Below are 26,849 nucleotides of genomic sequence, written 5' to 3'. Positions count from 1 at the left end.
GAAATCACTGGTGTGGTGTGTAATGTACAGATCTGCAGCAGGTAGCCTAGCGGTTAGAGCGATAGGCCAGTAGCCGAAAGGTTGTTAGTTCGAATACCCGAGCCGACATGGTGAAAAATCTGTCGATGTGCCCTTAAACAAGGCACTTAATCCTAATTTGCTCCAGGGGCGCCGTACTACTATGGCTGACCCTGTAAAACAACACATTTCACTGCACCTACCGTGTGTAAGTGACAATAAGAACTGTATTTTATTTTCTTTAACAGTTTCTCACAGCAGGGAAATATTCCTGCAGTAACAGGAAATGTGAATTATTATGTGGATTATAATTAATGGATATTTCTGTAGGGGTTGATACATTTTTCGTAAGGGAAAATGAAGTCTGACATTTTACAGTGGAAATTACAAACTTGAAAAGCCTTTTAAAACTTGAATACACAAGTTTAATTTTCTGCGACAAATGGAACACCTGCATGTCCTGTTAGTGTTAGAGCAAACACAAGCCAACAATAACTCAGAGGTGACACCTGACCTAGCTCTGTCCAGGTCCCCTCCCCCTCCAGCTATTCCCATCCCTCTCAACACACAGACACACACAACCCCCTGCTGTGGCAGCAAGTCAAGCAAAATAACTCATTCTGCCACACAATCACTCCTCTGCCTCACTCTGAGTATTCCTATTTTTTCTCCCTCTCCTCCTCTCTGTATTCCTACCACTGTTGCAACTCTACCAAAACAAGGGGCAGTGGTGGTGAATTGAGTGACCTTTTCCATTGTTGCGTGTTGTTAAACTGTGTGGTCTGTGTGGAGCCGGTGAGGGCCATGCATCACATAGGATAGGGCTTGGCTGTTTGGAAGACATATCAGGTTGGAACTGGCCCCACTTTGGTTTGTTTGTATGGAAATTCTCTATCAGCTCATTTGCAGTTGAGTGGTACAACAAATCCACTTTGTACCATTGAAAATGGGCTGTGGTAATACATCAAATCCACTTTGTACCATTGAAAATGGGCTGTGGTAATACATCAAATCCACTTTGTACCATTGAAAATGGGCTGTGGTAATACATCAAATCCACTTTGTACCATTGAAAATGGGCTGTGGTAATACATCAAATCCACTTTGTACCATTGAAAATGGGCTGTGGTAATATGTTGTGTAGCTATTCTCACCTGGTGCCTCGTATTTGATGTTGGCTAAAGAATTAATAACACCAAAAAAGCTTTCACTATATTTACTGTACAAAATTGTTATTTTTTATAATTTTCACAAAATACATTTAGAAAGCTCCATTTTAAATAAAATTAAATTGAAATATTTAAGAGACAGTTTAGACGTTTCATCTCAAAAGCATTTCTCAGACGTAGATCCTGTATATGTGTCCACGTTCTATGTACACATTTTTGAAAAACAACGCAGAACTCAAAAAAGCATGACAGACGACGCTAGAAAACCCCACCCATGGTCTTCAATTATAAATAAGGACTGCTCGATTAATCCGCAGTCACCCATGGTCTTCAATTATAAATAAGGACTGCTCGATTAATCCGCAGTCACCCATGGTCTTCAATTATAAATAAGGACTGCTCGATTAATCCGCAGTCACCCATGGTCTTCAATTATAAATAAGGACTGCTCGATTAATCCGCAGTCACCCATGGTCTTCAATTATAAATAAGGACTGCTCGATTAATCCGCAGTCACCCATGGTCTTCAATTATAAATAAGGACTGCTCGATTAATCCGCAGTCACCCATGGTCTTCAATTATAAATAAGGACTGCTCGATTAATCCGCAGTCACCCATGGTCTTCAATTATAAATAAGGACTGCTCGATTAATCCGCAGTCACCCATGGTCTTCAATTATAAATAAGGACTGCTCGATTAGTCCGCAGTCAAACATACTCTAGGTCACTGTAATAGAACATCAAATGTTTACAAAATGATGCAACACAAGACTAATATCTTCAACAACAAAAACATTGTGTAATAGATGAAATACAAAGGCTTTGGTCTGTTTTACAATCAACAATGATTCAATCTGATATGTACTTGTAAACAACTGCCAAACACTTATGTTTCAAACTTTGTCAAGCATGTTTAATCATAATTATAGGAATGAAATATTTCTAGTTGCACAAAATGATTTGACAATAGAACACTATAATACAACTATACCTAAGAGACTAATTGTACCTGACCTAAAGAAATGTATTTTTATGATGCATGAAAATGTGTAGAAAACATTTATAGAATATTCTTGGGGGGATAAAAATGTAAATGTATTTTATTGTAGAAATCTTTTGATTTCTAGGGAAGACATACTTACAATTCGACATGAACAAATTGGATTATATCGAGACACAGTCTACCATTTAGCGATTCACCTGTTTTACTCCACAGCTCCTCTGCATTTATAGCTCTTCACTTGGACCGAGAATCAGTCCATCCACCACAGCAGAAGTCCATGAACAAGTCTTGAACCTAGAATCAATCCATCCACCACAGCAGAAGTCCATGAACAAGTCTTGAATGTCCCACTGCCCTTGCAAACTGTTAGTGGTAGTTGTCTGTACAATTCATGTGATAATGTGGTTGTCTGTGACCACAGTTAAATACCCAGGCCTATACAGTTTATGTGATATTGCAGGAGTCAAAGACCCAAGGCTGAGGTGGGTGGATTGACTGGAGGTCCTCCTCTGCTGACGTCCATTTTGAAGGAGTATGACCAATAAATAGGTTTAATAAACACACTGAGTCTATTCCCCACAGCTCTCCTCTCGGGTGATATGCAACCGTTTCGCATGAGTCCACAGACCATGAAAAGTCTGGTAGAAAGTCTCGATGTTAGCAGATAAAAAAATAGTCATGGCAGAAATCTCTTGGGTTCTCCTTTACCCCAAATACAAACACAAGACCAACATGGTTTTCTAGCAGTCCATCTATCAGTAGTTGATCTGGGGTTTCGTCATAACATACACACGGCCATATACAAACACAAGAGACAGACAGAAAAAAAGAAACAATTACTTGGAAAGTGAGAAGAAGAAAAATGACGTTTTTGTTCCATGAAAATGTTAAACACCGGGCACTTTACAGAGGTCCACGTTTTGTCTTCTTCTTCCCCCTCTCTTCCCATCGTTGTTCTCCCCAGTCCTCATATGTGCCAGGAGCTACAGAACAACACACTGTCCCAGTGGAAACAACCCCACCCTGTAGTCCTAGGGCACTCCCAGAGTCTCTCTCTCCTCCACTTCTCTCCATGTGTGTGTGAGCTCCCAGCGGAGGGCGGTGGGTGAGAGGTTACAGGGTGAAGTAGCTCTTCTCTCTATTGTAGTCTTGACCAGTACTGAGACATGTCAGGCTCGCCGCCTGGGACTTGGACAGGGACAGACACTCCAGGAGAGATGAGTCCTGAGGAGAGAGGGAAGAGAGACACATATCAATCCAAATGACCCAGTGTCTCTGTACTGTACTGTGTTTGGTACAGAGAGCTTGAGTTCAGTCCAAATGGCCCAGTGTCTCTGTACTGTACTGTGTTTGGTACAGAGAACTTGAGTTCAACATTTCTTTAGCCTGAGAAATTACCATCATGTTGAGAGACTAACCATTACGCAAAATAGGACATTGAGAGGTAAGTGCCGTAGCACATAGCATGCATCCGAGTTGAGGAATGCTTTAGCACAGAGCGCACAGCCATAGAGTATAGGTCATTAGAAAGCTTAAAGGTCCAATGCAGTTGTTTTTTTATCTCAATATGAAATCATTTTCTGTGTAACAATTAAGTACATTACTGTGATTGTTTTCAATTACAATGTTAAAAAATAGCAATTTCTCAAGCAATAATTCTTTGAGGACTGTCTGGGACTGAAAACTAGCTGTTATTGGCAGAAAGGTTTGGAACTGTCTTTCTTATTGGTCTATTAACTAATTTACTGCCTGGTGATGTCGCCAGGCAGGCCAAAACTCCATCCCACCAAAACAGGCTGAAATTTCAGGCGGTCTTTTCAAACAGTTCATACACGAAAAGGACATTATCATAATTTTCCCAATTTCACAGTATTATTCCAACATAGTGTGGAAATATATATATAAAACACAGTAAATCACATTTTTGACTGCACTGGACCTTTAAGCACAGAGGACTTGGCCTTTGAGTATTCAGCGATAAGAAGTTTAGCACACAGAACAGTAGCTTTATGAATCACATTGTTTAACACTTTAGGACATCAGTAATAAGTTAGCAAGATTGATTGAGGCCTCACAGAGAGTACAACAGAAAATTCATCAAATGAATTAGCGATTTAGCTTAGAGGAAATGTGTCAATGGTCCATTAACCCTTCATGACTATGACCAGTATATATGGCCCTCCACAGCAACGTAATGGGTTGGAACTAAAACCTCCGGCTAGAAGGGTTCAAATGACATTATGACGTTGATCTGGACTGGAATGATCGTTGATCATGCACTAAGACTAGAATGTCAGGAGAGAGAAAATGGTGTGTAACGTAGAGGTACAGTATGTGTCTGTAGTCTGATCAAAGAGAAAAAAGAAAATGGCGGATTATGACGAAAATGTAGAGCATGAATTAAGAAAGAGAATGTGTGTATGGCTATGCAGCCTCCCCTATTTAAAGGTTCGGTGGCAGATGGTTAGTTAGCTAAGAGACTAAACGTGATTTGTTCATTTTCGCTAATGGCCAAACGTGTTTCGGAAACAATGGACTTTCTGCCTACCTGTTGAGGTGGTACCAGAAGTGGTCATTGATTGGCTGTTCATATGTGCCTGCATATGAGGGGGCGTATATGTGTCGTAGCTCCGCCCATTCACAGACGGACTGGTAGGCAGCATGCAGGAATAGGTCTGGCTGGGCTATAGATAGGGAGAGAATAACGTTTATATATTAGCTTAGCCAACTATATACCCTGTTCAGCTCAGCAGTCAGTCAGTCCTTACAGCAATGCCCAGCTAGGGATGCAGGCTATTATATTCCTTTAGGCATTTACAAATGTTTATGACTACAGTTTGATTTCTCCTCAACCTCTTATTAGGATTATAAGAGAACATAATCATTGTACCTACGAAGGTTGATTAAAACTAGCTTGGCGATAATGGTATTTATTGGCTTTTGAAATACAATTGTAACTGTACTATTTGCACATTTCAGATGAGAACACAACCTAGACATTTGTTGACACAGTTAACGCAGACAGAACAGGGTCAGGGTAAGTTAGTACCTGGTTGTCCACTTACTTGCATAGGCAGGTTGTTGGCCATGGTGAAGCTGGGCATGGGAGGCAGTGCGCTGTACGTGTTGGTGAGGGCCGTGTCAGGTCTGCCCAACATAGACCCAGATGTGAAGGACACTGAGGAAGAAGGGGAAAATGTTTGGTTGAAATCTGTTGCAGTTCATACATTCAGTGATGGCAGATAGGGAGCATAGCTTGAGTAAAGCCACGCCCTCGTTGACAGGTAGCTCAGGGGATTTAGTTGTTCATTGCTTACATGCATGATTAACCAATGAATCATTGAAAGTAGCCTATATCAGCAAAGATTATTTAATCAACTGTCATTTAAAGCATATGATGAGTTATTATTCAACTCAACTTTATATCAAAGAAAAATATCCTTTATACTTATGTTAGTCTTTAATTAAGTTGTCTGACATTGAAATGAGTGGTGGGCCTACTGGATGGAATGTTATATGAGTGCCGTCCTTACCCGGTGTGGTGGGCTGAGGCATGGGCTGGTAGACGCTGGTGCTGAAACTGCTGCTGATGGGGATGTGACTGGAGGAGTTGCTGGCCTGACGACGCTGGTTCCTCAGCTTCTCCTCCCGTCTCCACTTCGCTCTTCTGTTTGAGAACCACACCTGCACAACACGTCAATCATACATTAGTCGCGTATGTAGGCTATTCATGGATTCTTGTGTGTCTTTTTCAGACCAAGCAGCAAAATGTTAATGGAATGCAGTGCAATGCATATTTCAAAATGTGTCCACTCACCTGTATTCTTGCTTCAGGCAGATCTATTTTCGCTGCCAGTCTTTCCCTCGCGAAAACGTCAGGATAATGAGTCCTTTCAAATTCTGGAATACGATATGAAAACGTATCTTTAGTATAGGCTATGAAATATACTGTTGTTATTGAATTATGTGTAAGCTAATGAGGTGAATGTTGCTATTCGTTCAATTCGACGTTACATTAAAATATGAATATCTTGTAAATTCAAGTTCACCTTTTTCCAGTGCTTCAATCTGCTCTTGGGTGAACGACGTGCGGTTTCTCTGTAGTTTTCTCTTTAGCTGGAGTCGCATCTGCGTCTCGTCAGAATCCTCCCCATTGGAACTGATGGAGTTGGTGTTCTCTCCCGCACCGTCCTGTGGCTGGCAGCCGTCTGGAAATAAATCAATAAACAAATATGAACAGGCCTGCCTACTACATCTCCAAAAGCATGTGTTAATATATTGTTTATTTCATTTTATAGTTCTGAAAGTAAAATGCAAAAAATAACATGTCATCCTCGCAATAGCCCATAGGGAATTCATTTCTATAGTTCTATTATATTTATATATGTTCCCGTTAAAAGCAACCTGTTAGAAGAATAACGAAAAGCTGTCGTTGTTGGCCTAGTTGGCATAACACCGACAGAGGATGGACATTGAATGATGACGAATGAATGATCTAGCTAACATATTGATCTCTGCTTGTTTTCAGACACATCAATTGCCATAAAAGACCGACTAGTTATTTGTAAAATATTGTGGGGAAAAAGACCATTGCTCAGCAATGCTGCGTGAACTTAGATCCTTTATCACCACTCAACAATGGCACATGTGCTCAAAGGGTTAAGAGAAATGTGACTAGACGTGGCGAACTCCTTTCAGGCCCAAACGCTCTCCCCCTTTTAGGAGCGTTGCGATGCCTCAATGGCCGTCCCCATATGGGCTTTCGTATAGCCATTGAGGTGACCACCAACACTTGAATAGAAGGGGGTGCTTTTCACAATGAAACAATGCCGTTCGGGGTAAGGGAAACCATTAAACTCTGTGCACACAGCGAGAGGTGGCTACAGCGAACTCTTCGTGGGCAGAATATCACCAGAGAGAAATGGAGCAGCTCAATCGGACGAGGCGACAAAAGGATTCTCTCTGTGCTTTGGTGAACTATTGTACGCACGAGGATCCCGGTCAACAGAGCTTTGAGTTCAGTGTGTTAACCCTTATCCACTAGCATCATTAATCACGTCCCACGGCCAGCAAAACGCCAGTCAAAATGTCTATCTTAAATTGGAAAGAAATGAGTGAGGAGAGAGCATGCAACCCCCTGTACAAACTGAATAGGGCCCATCTATTCACGGCTCCTGGTTGTCCGTGGTAGGCCTAGATCGGCTTCTGTTCTGGGGACAGGCATATTGACTAATACCTGTCTTGGTTTTGCACATCATTATCCCTTCGAGAAGTTCATATGAAATGAAGAAATGAAGGGCTGCTTTTGGAGAATGTCGCTTTTTATGTGTGTAACGCTATTTGACCAGTCGTTTCGTGAGGTGCACCTGCATACAGAACATTTTCAGAGTTTACTAATTTAGCTTGTTTAGTCTCGGACATGACAGTACTTACATTGGAGTCACGACAGGCCACTCTTCTCTAACATATCCATAGGCCTGTTTAAACAAATGTATGGGATCGAATGTTTTCCACTAGTCTGGGTACCAGTCTTTGTAGCTATCATTCCTCTCTTTCCACTCCAGTCATGCTAAACATCTATGGCATACGACACGGAGTACACGGAGTGGAATGTTACCAAAGCAGACTGGTACCCAGGCTAGTTTCCCCTGGGAGATTACATAAAACATTTGTTGTAATATTATTTGCATAACAAAAGTTTAAATACGCACAAAATGACCATGACATTGCATGTTATGTAAGCTAATTCACCACAAGGCACCTGTCATATTTTAGGTTTAGGCCGATAACAATGTGGTATCCTAGACTAAATAGCCCATGAATTAGACATACTACCACAGACATCTAGCAAGTGCTAAATAATAGCACATAATGATAATTGCCTGGATTTGTTTTCGGTTGACATTAATGTGTTAATAGGATTATGACTATTAAAATGTCTCTTTTTAAAATGTCTTAATCGTTTTGAAATAAATAAACTTTTTTCTTCATATAGCCTGTGTCCGTCCACTCAGCGCTTTGTCTTTCTTCTCGAAGGATAATCCACATAAAATAGTGAATATGCGGCCTATTATCCCTCCGCCAGACCCACTGACGCTAGGCTTGGGATTTGTTTTCTTTAAAAAAAGCGCTGGGAAATAAACTCATTCTTTGGTATCACTGTGTATCGGGCAGTGGGGCGGAAAAACAGCCGAAAGAGATAGCGGCACCTTTCAGTCAATAGAGACTGGATCAGAAACACTTAAGAAACCGATTCAACTGAAAGAGAAAGTGAGAGGTCTAAATTCTACAGACGGGATTTAGTGCCATATCAGAACGAAATGAGAGAAAGAGAAGAAATAATGAATTGCCAAAGAGTTTTATTCCGCCTCTGTAGATAGAGTTGTCTCCTTTCAAGCCCTGGCAGACTCCTTGTAACCATTATTTTAGCCGCTGTTGCGTAGCTGTTGTTTGACAGGGACCATATTCGTTCTCCTCGGAGACCTACCCTTGCCGTATGGTTTAGACCTTATGGGCCTCCTGAAATGAACTCCTGGAAACAATTCCCAATTCAATTGGATGTAAATGCCCATGTCACTTCATTTTCAATCGAAGAAACTGAAAAGCAATATTGCCTAAAAATTGCCAAAGGGCCTAAAACATTGCATTAAAAGCCTTATAAAAATGTATTATTATTATTATTAGGCCTATTGTCAGTATTGTTACTATTAGGCCTATTGTTATTATTATTAATAATATTGTTAATAATATTGTTACTATTAATACCCTACTATTATTAGTATCAATAATGACATTAAATCAAACAGAGTGTGAACATAGTGAGTAACTATGTCTAGTTCTGGAAGTAAGCCAATAGTTTATTGTACATTATAAAAAATACAAATAAAATAAACATAAAAAAGATGGGTTAGGGCCACATGAGACTAAATCAAAAGGCGTTTATGTTCAAAGCAAATGAAATTCTGTGCAGAAACATATCTTGATGCTTATCGAATGATAACACTGTTTCTCATACCCAGCCCTGAGCAGGTGCAATGACTTTATCTTCTTTCAGACTCTATATTTCACAATAGTCGTTTAGAGCACAAAAAAACAACTCGAACATAAACATTTATCTTTGTAACATGAATGTTTTCATGGCTAATCGCTCCGCCTGTCATCCCGTGTCCAGTAGTCTCCTGTGGAACATTTCTCCATCAGTCTCCCTCAACTAGACACTCCTGCATGTCACCATAACGAGAGACAAAGCTCTCTCTAATGACCAATTACACATAGCAGGCCCGTTCCCATAACCAATCGTTGCGTGTGAAGGAAAACATTCCTTTGTACTGATATCCCGCACACTGATCCTCCGGCTGTTTTTCCCTGCCAGGAGAGGAGGGAAATGCGGATTGTTGGATGGACACCTCCGCTGAAAGGCTAGGCCTCTGTCACGCACATCCCCATCAGAGACAGTGTGGGCATTGAGACTGCTGATTAATTGGCCGTTCACTAATCGACTACTCTATGATTAATTTGGAATCTTGTCCACCAAAGGCATCAAAGCATGTTGACAATACCTGCTTGATATGCTGACCAATCATAAACGACATCCAATCATCCTAAATGATTGATGTGTTATAAGCAAATCCCCAAAACCCCTGAAAACTGTGTCTTGGGCTCCCGAGTGGCGCAGCGGTCTAAGGTACTGCATCTCAGTGCTAGAGGCGTCACTACAGACACCCTGGTTCGAATCCAGCCTGTATCACAACCGGCCGTGATTGGGAGTCCCATAAGGCGGCACACAATTGGCCCAGCGTCGTCCAGGTTTGGCCTGTGTAGGCCATCACTGTAAATAAGAATTTGTTCTTCACTGACTTGCCTAGTTAAATAAATGTTAAATACAAAAAAGAAGAATAATGGAAGATGTTTATTGATAACGTATTTGTAATGGTGACTTAGCTTAAGTAGCTCCCTGTGGCTCAGTTGGTAGAGCATGGTGTTTGCAATGCCAGGGTTGTGGGTTCGATTCCCATGGGGGGCCAGTACGAAAAAAAAATTAAAAATGTATGAAATGTATGCATTCACTACTGTAAGTCGCTCTGGATAAGAGCGTGTGCTAAATGACTAAAATGTAAAATGTTAAGGTTTACCTACAAAGTTACACTAATCAGTTACGTCATACTCGTCTAGCCAGAATCCATGCGTAAAGTGACCGTTTAGTCATGTATGAAAGCAGCGAAGATATACTGTGGGCCAGGCAGGGTATAGGCCTAACATTTGCAGTATAGCATTACATCCATTGTTCTTATGACAATAAAAACGTGTGTGATATTAATGTTTACATGGACCCTTAGGTCATTTCAACAATTTGGTTTATAAAAACCCTAATACTTCTTCTTCCAAAAGTCAAACGGAATGCATTGACAAATAATGGACTAGTCTATAGACCTACATTCGGATAATGGTGAAATAATTATATGATTTCACGAATACCGCAAATGTAATTATATCTATAGGCTTCTTCATTGTCAAATGATTAGTGACTGAGGTTCACCTTGGTTGGGCTGCCCTGGCACTGAAGTTCCGGGGTACCAGCCGGGCCGTGTCCCCCAAGTTCCTGTCTGACCGTTGAGCATTCTCAGCTTGTCATACATGCCATCTGCGCCCATCTGTTGCTTCTCGCTAGCCAGGTTGCGGAGGACTCTGTTTATTGATGACACCTGAAAGACAAGCAAAACGGAGCGGTTTGATTAGCGCCAGCCATGATTGAAAAATGCGCGCCGCCGCCGGTATAGTGTGTAGGCATGCGAGCACTGTGAGCGTGCAAACCTTAATGTCTATGGTGTACACATATACACATGCACGCACGCGCGCGCACACATACAACACATCCTGACAAGTGAGCTGGAAGTAAAGATGTAAACAGAGTATTTCCAAATAATATTTGAGAAAATAAATTTTAATAACTAACCAAACATTGAAAATATGCCTGGTATAAACATCAACAACTGTCAATTGTATTTTTACATGTAGGCCCTATGTGGTGCAAAATTATCTAATAACGAATCAAATATAAATAATTAAATGTATGAATGTCTCTACAAGTTAACTCATGCTAACCATTTGTTGGAAATACGTAATGCATGTCTTTCACATATAACGCAGTGCATGATCTCATGACTAAATGGTTGGCTGATAATCATGCACTGCTTTCCGTCTCTGAGAAATCATTTCAGGTGGTAAAAAAAATCATGCTCATAACTTACACTCACTGCACTTACACTGGGTATATTGTCGTTGGTGCAGACCCCCTCCGACAACAGTCTGTCGCGGATCTCCCAGGCGAAAATAGACGGGCACTCCCGCTTGTACTGCGCTATCTTCCCCACCACCTCTGGAGTGGCTACCCTCGGCTTGCTGCCTCCGATCGCTCTCGGTCTGATGGAGCCAGTCTCATAGTATCTGCCAAGAATCTTACTCACGCACCCGTTGGACACCTGGATAGAAAACAATAGACACAATTCACATACATTATTTAAGACTAGTTGCGAAATTATGAAGATTACGTCAAACAATAATAAGCTTACGTTTTCATTTTCCAGCACTTGGACTTTTGAGTCATCATGGGTCTATAAACAAAAAAATATGCCTTAAATGGTATAGGATAACAGAGTGTGCACTTTCTAAAATGCAACTATTCTTAGGGGGGAAAGTGGTGGCCTACCTACGATATGTTACCCTTAATGTTATTTGAATAGGATATAGATTATAATGAGAAGCAATTAGGATTTGTCTGGCCTTCTTACAGCCAACAATTGTCGAAAAACGTTTTTAAATCAATAAAAAGGCTACAGTAAGGAAAAGGAAAAGTTCCACCATGCATCATCTTCTTATATTTAAAATCCCATTGTTTGGTTTTATTTTGTGGTAGCTTAAAAAACCCAAAACACTGAAAGCTAGGGTTTTCTGCACCAGACAGAAAGAATGTTCTGGTCACCTGCAGAATCCTGGAGATGTCGCACGGCCGCGCGCCACTATGAGCAAGTTCGACGATTTTCTGCCTGGTGGTGTCCGGTAGCGGTCTACCGTTAACAAACACACCGCCCAGCTGGTTCACACCGCTGTGACCTGAACAGAGACAAAGGGGAGCCCAATTATAGGCTACGGTTGCAATGTAACAAGGTTATGATCACAACAATATGTTCTATAACAAAATAGCAGTGAGTCAGGTCATGCTTTTCCTTTCAGATGGTTAGCTTTCAGAGCAAAGGTGAAACATGAACGTTGAAGGGAGGCATTCATCTGGAACAAAACGCCACATTTAGAATGAAGGAAATGCAGATAGTCTAGTAGTACAATTATCACCTAAATGAAAATCTAATAGTTATTTATTGTTCCATTGTTATCAGCACTCTAGACAATGGTCACTGTAATGCAATAGCCTTGAATCAACACGCACGGCAAGTGTCGAACGCATACAATGATCTGGACCCAAACATCCCCATCCAACTGAGATGAAATCAGCTATTCAAAGGTGAAATCAGCAATTTAAAGGTGAATTCAGTCATACGCGAGTTGTGCAGCATTATTTCGCCAAGTGAGCAAGCCAACCCCAAATTCAGCGTCTTCAAATCCCCAAACTTCGAAATTAAATCCCCCAATCCTCCTCACCGCTATTCTAATGTGCTATTACGCACAAGCACACCAATGTACCTTCAACACAAACACACCAATGTACCTTCAACACAAGCACACCAATGTACCTTCAACACAAACACACCAATGTACCTTCAACACAAGCACACCAATGTACCTTCAACACAAGCACACCAAAACACCACCCATTTAGGTAGCCTCAAATATAACAAACCTCAATAAATGTTATCCACATATAAGTCTTTTAAAACACTTAATTAAGAGGTAGGTTGTAGTCGATAAGCAGGTTGAGTAAAGCATGGAAAGAGCCAGCAAACCTGAAGCCAAATGGGACGGATGCCTCCCCGGAGTGCCTTACTGTGCTCCAGATCTCCGCTGCCTTCTCTTGCGCTGCCGCCTGCTACATTGACTCCGGGAGCAGAGGCTCCTTAGCAATAAATAAGCTCCAAATATAGAAGAGGGGGGAAATGTGATGAGGCTGGCTGACATTTGTCTTTAAAATAAAGCTAGCTGCACGTCAAGTTTGAGCTTAATTTCTGGAAATAGGCGGAAGTCGCCTCGGATCATGCATGGGAAGGCTAATTGAAAAGATCAGTTGGAGCACTTGTGGCAGGCATGTCACTTTATGACACAGCTCTGCTTTTGAAAAACGCATCGTCACGACAAATAGTAGCACGATAAAACGACCCTTTCTGTCTGGATTTGGATATCACTCAGACAAAATTGGACGCTACTCGTTTACCCTTCGAGGGAAGCTTCGTTTTAAGGTGACCAGGGGCGACGCGCGGGCACAACAACGAGGGCGCGCTTGGATTCTCAACATATTAAATCTGACATCTCGGTTTTTTTTCTCTTGTTTGTATTTGGCAACAAATCCTCTCAGCCACTACAATCCTGTTGTGTGCAATCAGTGGGCGATCTGCTTGGGAATACGTTGTATGTGCACTATAAATGGGAACAATACGCATAACGCACGTTTTGTGTCAATTAAAAGCCATGTTTTGAGTGAAAATAAATCTGTTTAACATAATTAAACACTGCTCTTAGGCCACTATGTGTAATGATCCTTATCCGACGTGGACCTGATTAATAGTAAATCCATTATCATCCCTCTGGCTCTTTGGTAATTCCAGGATTAAGTGGAATTAATAGACGCCTTACTCTCAAATAGGCCTGTCCGCGCTAAGCAGCGGTTCGCTGTGGGTTTACATGGTTGCAGCGTCACCTCAACACATTTAGAACAATCATATACATCCACAGGATCGATATAGCCGTCAGATAAGGATATCACATACCATTTCAGCTCTCCAAAGGTTAAGTCTTAATCATGTGCCCAATTCCCCACGGCGAGCAGCGTCGATCCTGCCCGCTGGCGCTGATTATGCGCCTTGTATTCTATTACTAGTCGACTAATAGGAAAACATATGGTGTCAATTTGGACGCTCCCCTCCATATACACCCAGCAGTTGTTAGCACAAAAGCCACCGAAGCCGCGGCGACCTTTAAACAACACATAGAGCCGGGCCCAGTGATATCTCCTCGGCCATTCTCACCAGAAATCACAAGCCAAGCCAGGGGAGCATCCCATTAACATCAATTTGGGGCAATGCAGGAGCAGAGGGGGCTGTACATAGCTTTAACGACGCCTCGTTTAAAACATCATCTCAATAAAGGAGAACTGGCAAGCAAACATCATCTGTGATTAAGCCATTTGTCAGCGCACAGAGCACTGGGTAATGCCAAGGTGGCCTATATGACGCATAATGGACTTCCCATGTTGTTCCAAAAAATATTCAATAGATGATGTATTTAGACGTTTAAAAACCTATGATACAAAATAAATAGTCTTAAATGAAACATTCCTGTATAAATTGTCCTACTTAATCTGACCTACATTCAAGCCTTTTGTTCTGCATGTTGTCATTTTCCCTTATAGGGAACAATATCATATTCCCTACTTGCATTGCAAATATAAGCTACACACTATAGGTCTACAACAAGGTAACAATATGCCCTACACGTGATCTAGCTATAGGTACATTGAATTCAGACAGATTAAAATGTGACTATATAGGCACGTGTTACAGCACATGTACGTCATCAAGGTGAGGAGAATAGCAGAGAGGAAATGATTCCACACACCTTCATCACAGATGTCATAGACCTCTAGTCCAGCAGCAAGACAAGAGAGAAAATAACGTTACTTTTCATCCTTTATGGTTTAGTTCATTTCGCCAGTAATTATGTCAGCAACTCATATGGACCATTATGATAAACAATCCAGACAAATAATAACACACTACAGACTAGAAAGCAATATAGGCAACACACAGTCACTTTTCCTTTATGGCGCCATGCAAGACAATATCATGTTTTCTCATGTTGTTGTTGTTTTGCCGTGAGTTTAGGTCAATATGTACTGTTGTACTCTGTTGTTATTGTAATGTAGGAATCTCCATTCTAACTCCGGCTCTGTTCATGAGGAGACTAGTCTACATTAGACATGATCAATATTCCTCCTTTTTCACGCAATGTCCTTCTTTCCCTTCCCATTCTCCGCCCCAGCTAATAGTGTACGCAGCCTGGCAGTCAGCTCTAAAGCTAATGCAGACGGCTGTGCAATTATTTAATACCAACTCAAGCAGAAAGAAAAATCTCCCCCTTCAACCCAACCCAACCCCCAACCCCCAACCCCCAACCCCCTCTACTCTCTCTCTCTCTCTCCCTCTCTCTCTCCATCTCTCTCTCTCTCTCTCCCTCTCTCTCTCCATCTCTCTCTCTCTCTCTCTCCCTCTCTCTCTCTCTCTCTCTCTCTCTCTCTCTTTCTCTCTCTGTGCACACAGCAGAAAACTAAAACAATCTGTGCAGATTAATGGAGGATATATAATTAGACTATAACTGTCAATGTTAAATAACTCTGCGGTCTGGAAGGGGCCATATAACATGCATTACATATAAACACAAGGACACGGTAAATTAACAACATCAAGAGCGACACAGAATTTTAAATATTAAAACTAAAAACAAATCATAAACTGTGGAATAAAAGAATACAAATAAAGATAATATGCTAAGGAGTATGTTAAGGGTACGTTGTGTTAAGGGAACATAAAGACAGAAGGGTAGTTGTGGCTGCATGCATTCATATCTCCACTTGCGGTTAGTATCAAAGTTTTAAAACAAAAATATGCAAATTCACTTACTGTTCTGCATCATCGAGGCTACGCCAGACTCCCACGTGGCTTGGCTGTGGTATGCTATGCGTCATAAGGAAATAACAATGATAACAATGTTAGTATCAGCATAATTACAATGTAATGGCTATTCAAAGTTAAGAATTACAATTCACAAATGTTCTCTCTTTTAAAAAAATTGATATTTCGTATTTTTTCTCTTTTAGTTACTTCGAATTCCAAGGCAATTAGGGTGGATACTTTGGTGCAATACAATCATAATGTTGCTCTGTAATTATAAATTCCACATAGCCATAATCCATGTGAATTGGCACATCCCCATTGTATATATATTTTAGCATTAAACTTGCCTGGAAACAGAGTTGACTGTCGGCTTAAAACAATTTAGCCAATCTTAATGTCTCCCTAGGACAAAGCAAAACAGTATATTAGTACAGCCCTAGCGAAGACTGTGTTACATTTTACAAGTAAAGCCTACTAAAAATTATTATTCAATTAGAATTGTAATTAATAAATAGGCTACTGTCGATTTGGCGTGTTATTCATATGAGAACATTTATATTTCTATATCTTTTTATTTATTTTGGGAAGCCTGAAGTTCGAAGAAACGGGCACTTTAATAGGCCTAATTGAAGATGGTAAAATAAATAAATTAGGCCTAATTGAAGATGGTAAAATAAATAAATTAGGCCTAATTGAAGATGGTAAAATAAATAAATTAGGCCTAATTGAAGATGGTAAAATAAATAAATTAGGCCTAATTGAAGATGGTTGCTATTCGTTGGCAAAACCATCGCTATTCGTTGGCACGTGCATGGTTTATTGATCACCTGTTTCTGATTCCTTGACATGTTTTTTTTTTGTTCTACTTGATGGCTTATAAACGAGCCTAAACAACAGCCACAGAGGATGTTCCTAGTTATATAAAAATCTAGACCCTCTCGCCCAATGTGTACAGTGACACACGCTGTCTACCTCGCCTCAATGCTCTGAAAAGTACAAACCAGGAGGGGGTAGAGGCCGGCATACAAAGCCTGCCGGAGTCCCAACAATGCACCCCTTTCTACCACCATACCCAAACCCGGGGCCGCACAACTCGGCCTCCACAACTAGCAACACATCTTCCCACTAAACGTACCAACAACTCCAGAATACAAAGACCCGAAGGCATCCACCCACTCCGGGACCATACACACAACACCTTCTCACTGGCACAGCGGATGACCGTGACCTCGGGTCCCCGTAGCCCAATGTGGGATTTGTTTGTTACGTTTTGGGAAATGTAAAAGTAATTTCTTGTTCTAAATATCTGGAGGTAATGGTGTAGCTGGTGGCGGTTGTTAGGCGGTAGTAAAAGATACAACAGCTCAGTGGGGAGCTCAATCAGAAAAGACAAACGCAATAAAGAACCTTTTGAAATGGACGGTTAAAAAGGGGGCCGGTGGAGGAATAGTCCGAACCCTGTTGTGGGCATGTGTGTACTGCAGCCGAACCTAGGATTTGGAAACATGAATTGTCTTGAGAAGTGAGACTTACAAGTACCTACTTTCTGGAGAAAGTAGCCTATTGCAAAAACAACGTGTTTCCAATGCCATTTAGCAATTTATCAGAACACTGTTACAGTAACAATTGTTGTGTTGCAAACGGAGGAATACTTTTTGGTGAGGAAATGTATCCGATATTTTTTCACGTCAGTCCTGTTCTTAGAAGTAGGCTGAAAACAATGCATTTTATTTTTACAATGCAAATGCACCCAACTCATTCATTTAGATTCCTCCACATTCATTCCAATATTTAAACTGCGTAAAAGTACAAACCCACCAATGCAAAAATAAATCTCTCGACAATACACACAACAACCCCGGAAGTGGCGAATGGTAAAATATTCCTAAATTCCTCTCTGCCTTGAAAACAATATTTCTGCTAAATATTTGGAGAACTGCGATTCAGCAGTGTCCCACTCCCAGCATGTCTGTATAGACACCGGTTAATCATTTAGTTAGACTCGGAAACTCTGCGGTTGTTGCTGAGGTTAACAAGGGTCTAATCTGAATTTCTTTACCTTTAGTAGTACCTAATCCGTAACAACAATAAAAAACAATCGTCTTAATTAAACATGCTTATTCAGGCCGCTGGATCCTGAGGTCACAACATTCACATGCAGAAATACATTACGATCTCAAACAATGGCTCCTTAGGAAGTTGTGAGCATTATGCATTTACATGCACTAAGCATCTTAGTGTTATCTTTAATGTAATACTGGGTTATTAGCCCGTTTTTGTAAGGGGAAGTAGGCCTATGTTAATTTAACGACACAAATGAAACCATAACATTTATGATTAGGCTATTAGTAAAATATAGGCCTAACTTTCAGCTACTTTCGTTTGACAGTTTTATTTATTTAGAATCAGTGAACGTGACGCTATCTTAAACATTTTTGAGTTGTGCAGATATACTTTCTATGTTGACAAAAACATAAATATGACAATATTATAATAGGCTATGTATTTAGCCTTTTAGTATGAATGCTTTGTTTTATTGTATTATAATTATAAAACGTTTTGAAGTATGTTAGTACGCTTAAATACCTGTAGTGATAATTGTAACTATTTCTGCACCAGACTTCTCTTTCTTAGAAGAAAAGTTAAATTTTAAGTATATTTTCTTTGGTACGCAAACTAGAGGAAAAATAAATAGGCCCACCGTGTACTTGGAGCATTTTAGAGAAGGCGCTTGGGTGACTCCGCTGTCTATGAATCAAACTGACACCATTCCTCAACGGGTCATTGCTCCCCATTCTCCACGATGATCACTGTCTCGGCCTAACGTGACTTTTTACTCTTTGCTGTCATAAATAAGCATTAAGCTATCCGTAAACACCAACACAACCGATCATTAAAGAGCACATAAAATAAACAGGAAATCCTGCCCGAATGCCGCTTCAAATCGCACTGTACAACTCCAGAGTAGGAGTAGAATACAAGAAGCCTAGTAGGGGCTACACTTTCTACACAAACTCCAACATATAGCCTAGCGATACTAATCTGCAGCCTGGGAGATGCATATTGCGCAATAATAATATTATATTCGTTTTCAATTATTGATTGTTCTGCATTAAATCGAACCTATTTTAAGTGATGTATGTTTGCAGGGTTGCAGACTGGGTTGAAATGCACAGACAATCTTTTACTGGGAAGATATCCACTCTCACCTTTTTGAGGCATCCTGCGTCGCTGTCAAAAGTCCTTGTCAAATAGTTCTCCGCGCCACAGAAAGAGAACAAATGCAGGGCAGTCTATTGTGGTGGTTTTTCAGTAAGAGGAAACAATAGTTTTCCGGTGATCTTCAGCGGAGAAGGAAGGGATATCCCTGCGAAGGAGACAGAGATTGACAGTGAACTCAGATGTCAGGACCGCGGAGTGAGCGAGAATGTGCGCTCGTGTGAGTGAGCGAGATAGCGAATGAGAGAGTGGGGCAGAGAAGGAGAGAGGGAGAAGGGGAGGGAGGGAAAGAACTGCAGAAGAAGAGGGGTTGGAGGCTAAGAGAGAACACACCTATGCTGATTGGTGATGGTACAAGTGTATTACTGTATGTGTTTCTGGTCTGCTGTGCTCTGTGCGTTGCCTCGACCTCTGTCATCGTCGGCCCCTACGGAAACACTTCCCCCTCCACCAAAGCGGGAAATGGGGCCGAGCGAGAGAGAAGAGAGACCCGTCTCCCCAACCCACTAATCAGCAGACACATGCAAATACCCCTCTTTCTCTCTCTCTCTCTCTCTCTTTCCCTCGCTATCTGAATATTGCCTACCCTACTATGCAAAGAAACTGGATTGCCTCGGAGATCCCCATTGGAGAGAAAGCAAAGGCCTGGTGGGTCTCAGCAGAGGCCGAGTTGGTTCCGTGGTGGTGGGAATCTCAGGCATGTTTTACAGCTAAACAAACCTGAGTGCACGACGCGGGGAAAACGGAGGATGTGGACGTATTTTGAAGCAGTTAGCTCCATGAATTGAACATTCTTTCCACGGAGCTGATTTCAAATCGTTCTTGCTTTATCGAGCGTGGGCTGTGCCTATTTCCGTGGGAAATTTGCCTACAGATACATGTTTTCTTTTGTTTTAGACGTATTGCTATCGTGCAGCCTCTATTATATTCCGTACTCATTTTTCCAATGCAATCTTGGAACAAACTTCATATTTACTTTGGGTCTGCATGAAAACAAATAGTTCTGAGTTTCTGTCAACAGCTCTGCATGGCTGTTTGCAATGGTTGTGAAGTGTCTCCCTGGAGTGCATAGTGATACTAATGACAAATGAGCTGAGGAGGGCTCCCCATTGACAGCTGTGGCTTTTAAAGGGGAAACTGTTTACTTTGTGTATTAAGTACACTTGTAAATTACCACTAATGTCGCCTACTCGCTGAAAACAAACGCAAAATTTCCCCACGTGCCTTTGTTGACTGTTTGGTATCACCTTCTGACTGCTCAGCCTGTCATGGACATTGTAAACACACCGACACACACACGGTATTGTCCGCCATGCGTAAAGGGCCCCTGCTTTTAGGCAAGCTCTGCTGCTTGTTATGGACGCATTTGCAAGGCAAGGCGACGTCACTCCTATGACCTGACTGCAAATAACACGCGTAAATAAAGTGAAGCAAATGACTGGTCAGCAATGACCACACGCTCCCTAACTGCGCCGGTTTAATTATCGGCCATTACGACACACCTCAGCGCATCCGAAAGCAACCCCTCGGAGCCCGTATTGAAGCTTACACTCGTAGCTTGCGAAGCACCAGTCTCAGTGCTGGGAGTCCCCGTCGCTTATTCCAAAGGACCAGGGCCGGTGGAGGAGGGGATGCGAGCTGTTTGGATGTGTGGAACCAACCCAAAGCAAAATTGGGGTACAAAAAAGGGGAGATGGAGAGACGGAGGAGGAGAGGGGGATGGGATGGGGCTCTTTTTTGGAGAGTGCAGAGCATGAAATGAAGTAATGGAGGGAGGCCTACACTTGACTTCCTTTGACGTGAAAAAGTCAGAGCTCATCAATAAACTACCTCGGAGGTGAAAGAGGGCTCCCTGACAACCATCACATTCCTAACTACGGGTTCAATGAGGAGACAAACGACGCTGCCCGAGGGGGGGGGGGGGGGGGGGGGGGTGAATGGGGCCCTCAGTGGGCGCGCGAGATAATGAGCCGCGAGGACCAGCACAAACTGTCACCCAGAGTCCTGCGGTGAGGAACAAGAACAACACTTCGGCCAGAACTTTCTCCCCAAACAAGCTGTAAACTAACCCACCATTTTGTTCCATTTCTCCTCCACTGTGTTTAGTCACTGAAGCTGGTGGCCTATTCGACTAGATTATTGCTTTTGTTTCTAGTGTTTGACTTTGTTTTGGGATCGTGTGTTTGTGTGTTTGTACATGAAGATTAGTCCTGATGGTATAATGAGTATCTTGTTCAGGGAAACTTTATTCTGATAATAGAGGAATTGGCAGATTATGATAAACCTAAAAGTGCTTGTGCAGCTAGTAAGGTGAGCAGAACAGTTTTATACTACAGCCACATGCATGACATGCCAGCACACATGTTTACATACATCTTGTTGCAAGAAATTACAGTGTGGAAACTGTGCAGAATGCAAAAAAATTCAACTATATTGGTCAGATTTTCCAGATTCACCACATTTACCAGATTCGCCAAACTTTGCACCTGCTACTTTCAGAATAGAGTGAAAATGTTGTTCTTACAGCAGGTGCACACTTAGAACCCAAATGCATGACAACATTGTTAGGCCTATTTAATTACAATATTTGTTTTGATTTAATGAATGGACCTTTGCAAAATCCTACACACACAATCGTGATTCGTGTTGTTGAAAGTGTAGCCTAATTTTTGTTTTTCAACGAATCATAAAAAATAAAAAATAAAACATAATCAAATGTTTTAACCGACTATGAATTATGTTGGTATTTGCATTTAAATATGCTTGGGCTAATCTAACTTTCAAAAGTGAATAACATCACATTTCTGCTAATTTACAGGCAAAATATGGGCCTCTACGAAGGACACTGCTAGTAGTGACGTATATGTAACCACACCACATTGTCATTCTAATTGAATAGCCATCCCCTTGTAAGCAGTCTGCAGCTGACGAAGATTCACTACTAACCCGCTTCAGTGAAAGACAGAATCCCTGATGAGTGTGTCGAGTTGTTTTCTCTGCAGACAATAGCCTATACGTCCAATAGATTATTGATTTATTTGGGAAAGTAAATCCGCTCCGAGTGTTATATGCGTTGTCTCCATTCTTCTACTCACGAAACGTTGCGTTTTTCTTGACTCACTTGAAGTTCCAGATCAAATATAGCAATAAATAATAATTCCTTTTGAACGATCATGCTCGTTGAAGTGCAAATATATATATTTCTCTGTTTAAGGGGAAGCTTCTTCAGGGTAAGTGTGAAAATTTAGTAAAACGAGTAACTGTATACAGACTAGCAATTAGCCCAATTCGGATTAGCAGCAATGCCAAAGGACCTGAAAAGAAATCCTAATCTTGTCGCTATTTTCCCCTGAGGCAAAGTGGTCTTTGAGGCCCCTCTAAAAACTTTAGAGACAAAAAATCATAGGAGGGAGGAGGGGTGAACACGGCTGACGTCATGCGAGAGAGAGAGAGAGAGAGGGAGAGAGAGAGAGAGAGAGAGAGAGAGAGAGAGAGAGAGCGAGAGAAGGAGGTCTATTAGAAAACATCAACAAAGCGGAGTGGGGCGCGCTGGCCTCCATTGATTTATCGAGATTTGAGGGACATGGGGACCGTTGAGCCATTGTGACCGACAGAGAGAGCTTTATCATCTCAATAGTTCTCTAATTGTGGAGCAGGCAGGAGGACGAGTCTTCCATGAGAGGGAGGGAGCTGTCATCATTCAGCGACTCCACATTCTCTGTGATTTTGCAGGACACTGACCCTTCCTTCTGTAGGCCTATTAAAGTACAAAGTCTGGGCCAAGCAGACAAAATTGCATGAGCGTAGAATAAATGGGAAATGAATGCATTTGCCAATTGTTTCATATTTTTTCGAAAGGTAATAACTATCCTTTGTGGTTAAAATACATTTGATTAGAAAAATATACTAATAGGGATATTAATTAATATATGAATTATTTTATAGTTACTGCCTAATGACATTAAAATATAGCCTACATTGGCATTAACATTTGCACTGAATTACTCCAATATTATTGGAGATAACATTATTTAGATTAGGCTATATATTGTTATAACCTACTTAGCCTATCTATAATAATGTGGTGTTGTTACAATAATAATAATTATTATTTGTGTTAAGATTATTTAACATCGTTGTGTTTTATTTCATAGAAAATTCGACAAAACGAAATGTCTTCGAAGACACTCCACCAAATGAGATTTTAAAACGTTTCATTCATTATAAAAGAGCGTTTGCAAGTTAACAAACGTATTTGGCCTAGACACCATTCAGTTTTAAACCAACAACCATTTTACTAACTCCAGGCTGCTTCGGGTTTCTGCATGGCTCAAAGATATTCACAAATGTACATTTTGTGACATATTGTGCCGTGGAGCTCGTGCCGTCGGGAATGCAGCTGTATTTTACTGTCAGGGCATAACTCGACCTCTTCGCACGTCACACTAACCAGCTGAATTCTGCAAACAAATACAATACATTTTAGGATCAACCTAAAGTTTGTTGTTGAATAATACTTTGCTCTCATCCCAAAACAATTATCTTACAAGCTGAGGGAACTGAAATGGACGTTATGGGCTCTGGGCTGCAAGGGAAATGATGTCAACACGACATACAGTAAGCCTATGCGTAAAACGCATTTTATAAGCATTTCGCTGGACCCGCGATAACGTCTGCGTATGGGACCAATAAACTTTGATTTAAAATTGATTTTGCTCTATTAATATAATATGATAACTTCTTATAGCGATTTAGGAATTATTGTGTTAGTGAAAATACCAGCCGTAGGCCTAAAGATGCTGAAAGTGCACTCAACATTACAATGGCTTTCTCTACGTAAAGTTAGCTATAGACTTGAACTCATCACTTCAACTTGTATAACAAACTTTCTCTGAGTGAGGCATTTAAGTGAAAAGTCCTACAAGGTGAATTCGTAATCTCAGTTGTCTAATTTAGCTCCTTGACTGACGTCTGGCAGGGAATGTGGCGTGAGGACGCTAGAAGGCTGGAGTGTGGATGAACGGTGAAGCCTCTCCTGGCAGAAGACGCCCTGCTCTGAGGTGATGGTGTCACAGCGCTCCTCGGCGGCCTGGCAGCTGGAGAAACGCGGTCACCAATAACAACTAAGACGACAGGTTGGCCTGGATGCGCAGGGCTCGGTACTCCACTTATTAACGACCAGCTCGAACGAAATGGACCGTGGATCACACTGTAATTGAATGTTATAAAATGCACAGGAGCAGGCCTATAACTTGGGTTGAAGACGAGAACATGTCTGATATACTGAAAACCCTATTTCAGTTAACGATCTAAAGCTTAGGCTACCTCATTTTCAATCAACGGTGAACAATTTTAAAGCTACATTATCGTTTTATTTGCCTTAATTATTCTTCAAACGTTTCAATTCAAATTGGGTAACTTTCAAATAACTTACTTGAGCTAAAAGTAAGCATAAAAGGTAGACTATAACGTAGACTCGTGATAACGTAGTCTCATGATAATCAGGCTAAAATGTGTGTAGGTTTGTTAGGCTATTTGGTTATTGAAGAAATATGCACAATTACCATTTGGATGGTTTATATCAGTCATACTAAACTGTTGGAATTACAATGCGTCAAGCGCAGTGTAAATAATAGAACATGTCAATATCGATGCCCAGCTCCGTGCGCGTTAAAGCTTATAACCAGACTTGTGTAAGCGCGTCTTACTTTCTACCTCAGTGAAGATCGCTAATTACACGCTACCCGAGTCATCAACTCCTGCGCTACGATACTTGCAAAAGCACAGTCGCATGACCCATCAAAAGACCATGCACAACAGTGTTTACACTGCCTCCAGTAACACTGAGATGATCCACGTGAAACTATCTAGGCTGAAACTCAACCTTCTGTATAGCCACACGGGTCCACCAAATACCTTCATAAACATCAGATGCATTCTAAACTTTGTAAGCTTTGGCAACAACAAAAAAGCACACCACTGATGTTACCATCCCGGATGCGCACAGTATAGACAGAATACACAGCATAGCCAACGAAATCCTTTTTTATATTTTGACTATCCGAAGCGAAGAAAAAACTCCGATATGCACAGCACTTAAAACATGCAGTAGGGTGATAAGTAATCCGATTGAAATGTGAGATGTATAAATCACCTAATGCGTAGAAAGTCAGCTGATGTAGGTTGTAGAGGACGCAGACCTGTGACCGATATCCTGCTGATACCAGCACTCGCTCCTTCACCCTCCAAATGGTCACTGGAACAAATCAAGATAAAGTTATGGGTCCAGATTACATTCGGATCCGCCGCGGAGTTGAAATGTCAATGAGAGTGAAAAAAGACTGCCTCGCTTACCACCAACTTTCCCTTAGCATCAGCCTCAACTTGGCAGTGATTGGCTAGAGCGACGGTCCGACGTCACCTTCCGAGGCATGGAATGGGGGAAGTTCTATATGGAGCACTTGCACCCGCCACAATTCAATCAACCCACCATCTTTATTGTCTTTAACTTTGACTGAAAGATAGGGTCGATTTCTTTTATTTTAAATCTCTTTGCAACTTGGTTAGAGGTTATATTGGATGGAATCTGAACATTAGGCTATGTAAAAAGTTTCAGAAAATTATTTGACAGGTTAAAATGGGAACATATGTGCACAATAGAAGTAGGCTAATTAAGAATGTGGACTTTTATATTTACTAGTGCACCATTTACTAATGGACACATTATGTCATTTATGGGCAAATGGAATGGCAGCTTTCATGGGTCAGATGGCCGTATGCCTATGACGGCATCAGCTTCTCTCTATTACACACTCTTATTACACACACACGTAACACAACAAATCTACATCTAAAATCGATGGTTTATTCATATTATTATAAGGCCGTACTTGCTAAAAGCTGACTTGCAGTACACCGCACAAAGGCCTACAAGTAAACAAAAACAAGTCCTCATGGAGCTGAAGGATTGTTGGTGATCACGGAGTTGAAGGATTGTTGGTGATCACGGAGTTGAAGGATTGTTGGTGATCACGGAGTTGAAGGATTGTTGGTGATCACGGAGTTGAAGGATTGTTGGTGATCACGGAGTTGAAGGATTGTTGGTGATCACTGAGTTGAAGAATTGTTGGTGATCACGGAGTTGAAGGATTGTTGGTGATCACGGAGTTGAAGGATTGTTGGTGATCACGGAGTTGAAGGATTGTTGGTGATCACTGAGTTGAAGAATTGTTGGTGATCACGGAGTTGAAGGATTGTTGGTGATCACGGAGTTGAAGGATGTTGAATTGCACTGAGGGCGGAGGAAGCGTCGATGGTATTATGGAGGAGGGTCATGCATTAAATTACATGATTATCTGTTGGAAAATCATGTCCCGTCGAAGTGGAAATATTTCCCCTTTTTAAATAAATATTGAAAGTATTGATATTTCACTAACATGGTTAATGTGTAAAATCGATATATTCTTTTATTAACACAGTAACCTACTTACTGTTATACAAGTTCAGGGCTTAGTGAAGGTATCACCTCTGTCATGCCTTGACGTTCAGAGAAGAGGATATACAATAACATTTTGGAATTGTTTGTGAAGAGCAATGTATATATA

At 41.2% G+C, this 26,849-nt stretch overlaps 1 protein-coding gene across 9 annotated transcripts; it reads right to left on the bottom strand.

Moving 5' to 3' along the window:
- Positions 1-1,219: 1,219 nt before the first annotated feature.
- LOC106587830 (paired box protein Pax-6) lies at positions 1,220-25,587 on the bottom strand. 9 transcript variants are annotated; one of them, XM_045689510.2, is made up of 14 exons: positions 25,400-25,586; positions 19,236-19,393; positions 16,033-16,086; positions 14,972-14,995; positions 12,171-12,301; positions 11,761-11,802; positions 11,440-11,670; positions 10,728-10,893; positions 6,241-6,399; positions 6,009-6,091; positions 5,725-5,875; positions 5,257-5,369; positions 4,740-4,875; positions 1,220-3,415 (listed from the first exon to the last, which is right to left on the bottom strand). In XM_045689510.2, the coding sequence occupies exons 2-14, from the start codon at positions 19,246-19,248 to the stop codon at positions 3,330-3,332; spliced, it is 1,389 nt and encodes a 462-aa protein (XP_045545466.1). In that variant the 5' UTR covers positions 19,249-19,393; positions 25,400-25,586; the 3' UTR covers positions 1,220-3,329. The 9 variants fall into 9 exon arrangements, with proteins under 9 accessions (XP_045545466.1, XP_045545470.1, XP_045545467.1 ...); XM_045689514.2 differs by having other exon boundaries at positions 11,455-11,670; XM_045689511.2 differs by lacking the exon at positions 25,400-25,586 and adding an exon at positions 22,192-22,581.
- Between the last annotated feature and the right edge of the window lie 1,262 nt (positions 25,588-26,849).

This window comes from Salmo salar, chromosome 11 (genome assembly GCF_965601325.2).
Source record: "Salmo salar chromosome 11, fSalSal1, whole genome shotgun sequence".
NCBI classification, from domain to species: domain Eukaryota; kingdom Metazoa; phylum Chordata; class Actinopteri; order Salmoniformes; family Salmonidae; genus Salmo; species Salmo salar.
Note: the sequence above shows the minus strand (reverse complement) of the source record. Positions and strands in the feature narration are given on the sequence as shown.

What these genes read in the sequence shown, in the direction of transcription:
- LOC106587830 (XM_045689510.2), bottom strand. An exon ending in AGCCTCGATGATGCAGAACA is followed by an intron (nt 14,996 to 16,032) that starts GTAAGTGAATTT and finishes CTGCTGGACTAG; the next exon opens with AGGTCTATGACATCTGTGAT. An exon ending in GCCTCAGCCCACCACACCGG is followed by an intron (nt 5,370 to 5,724) that starts GTAAGGACGGCA and finishes CTTCTTCCTCAG; the next exon opens with TGTCCTTCACATCTGGGTCT.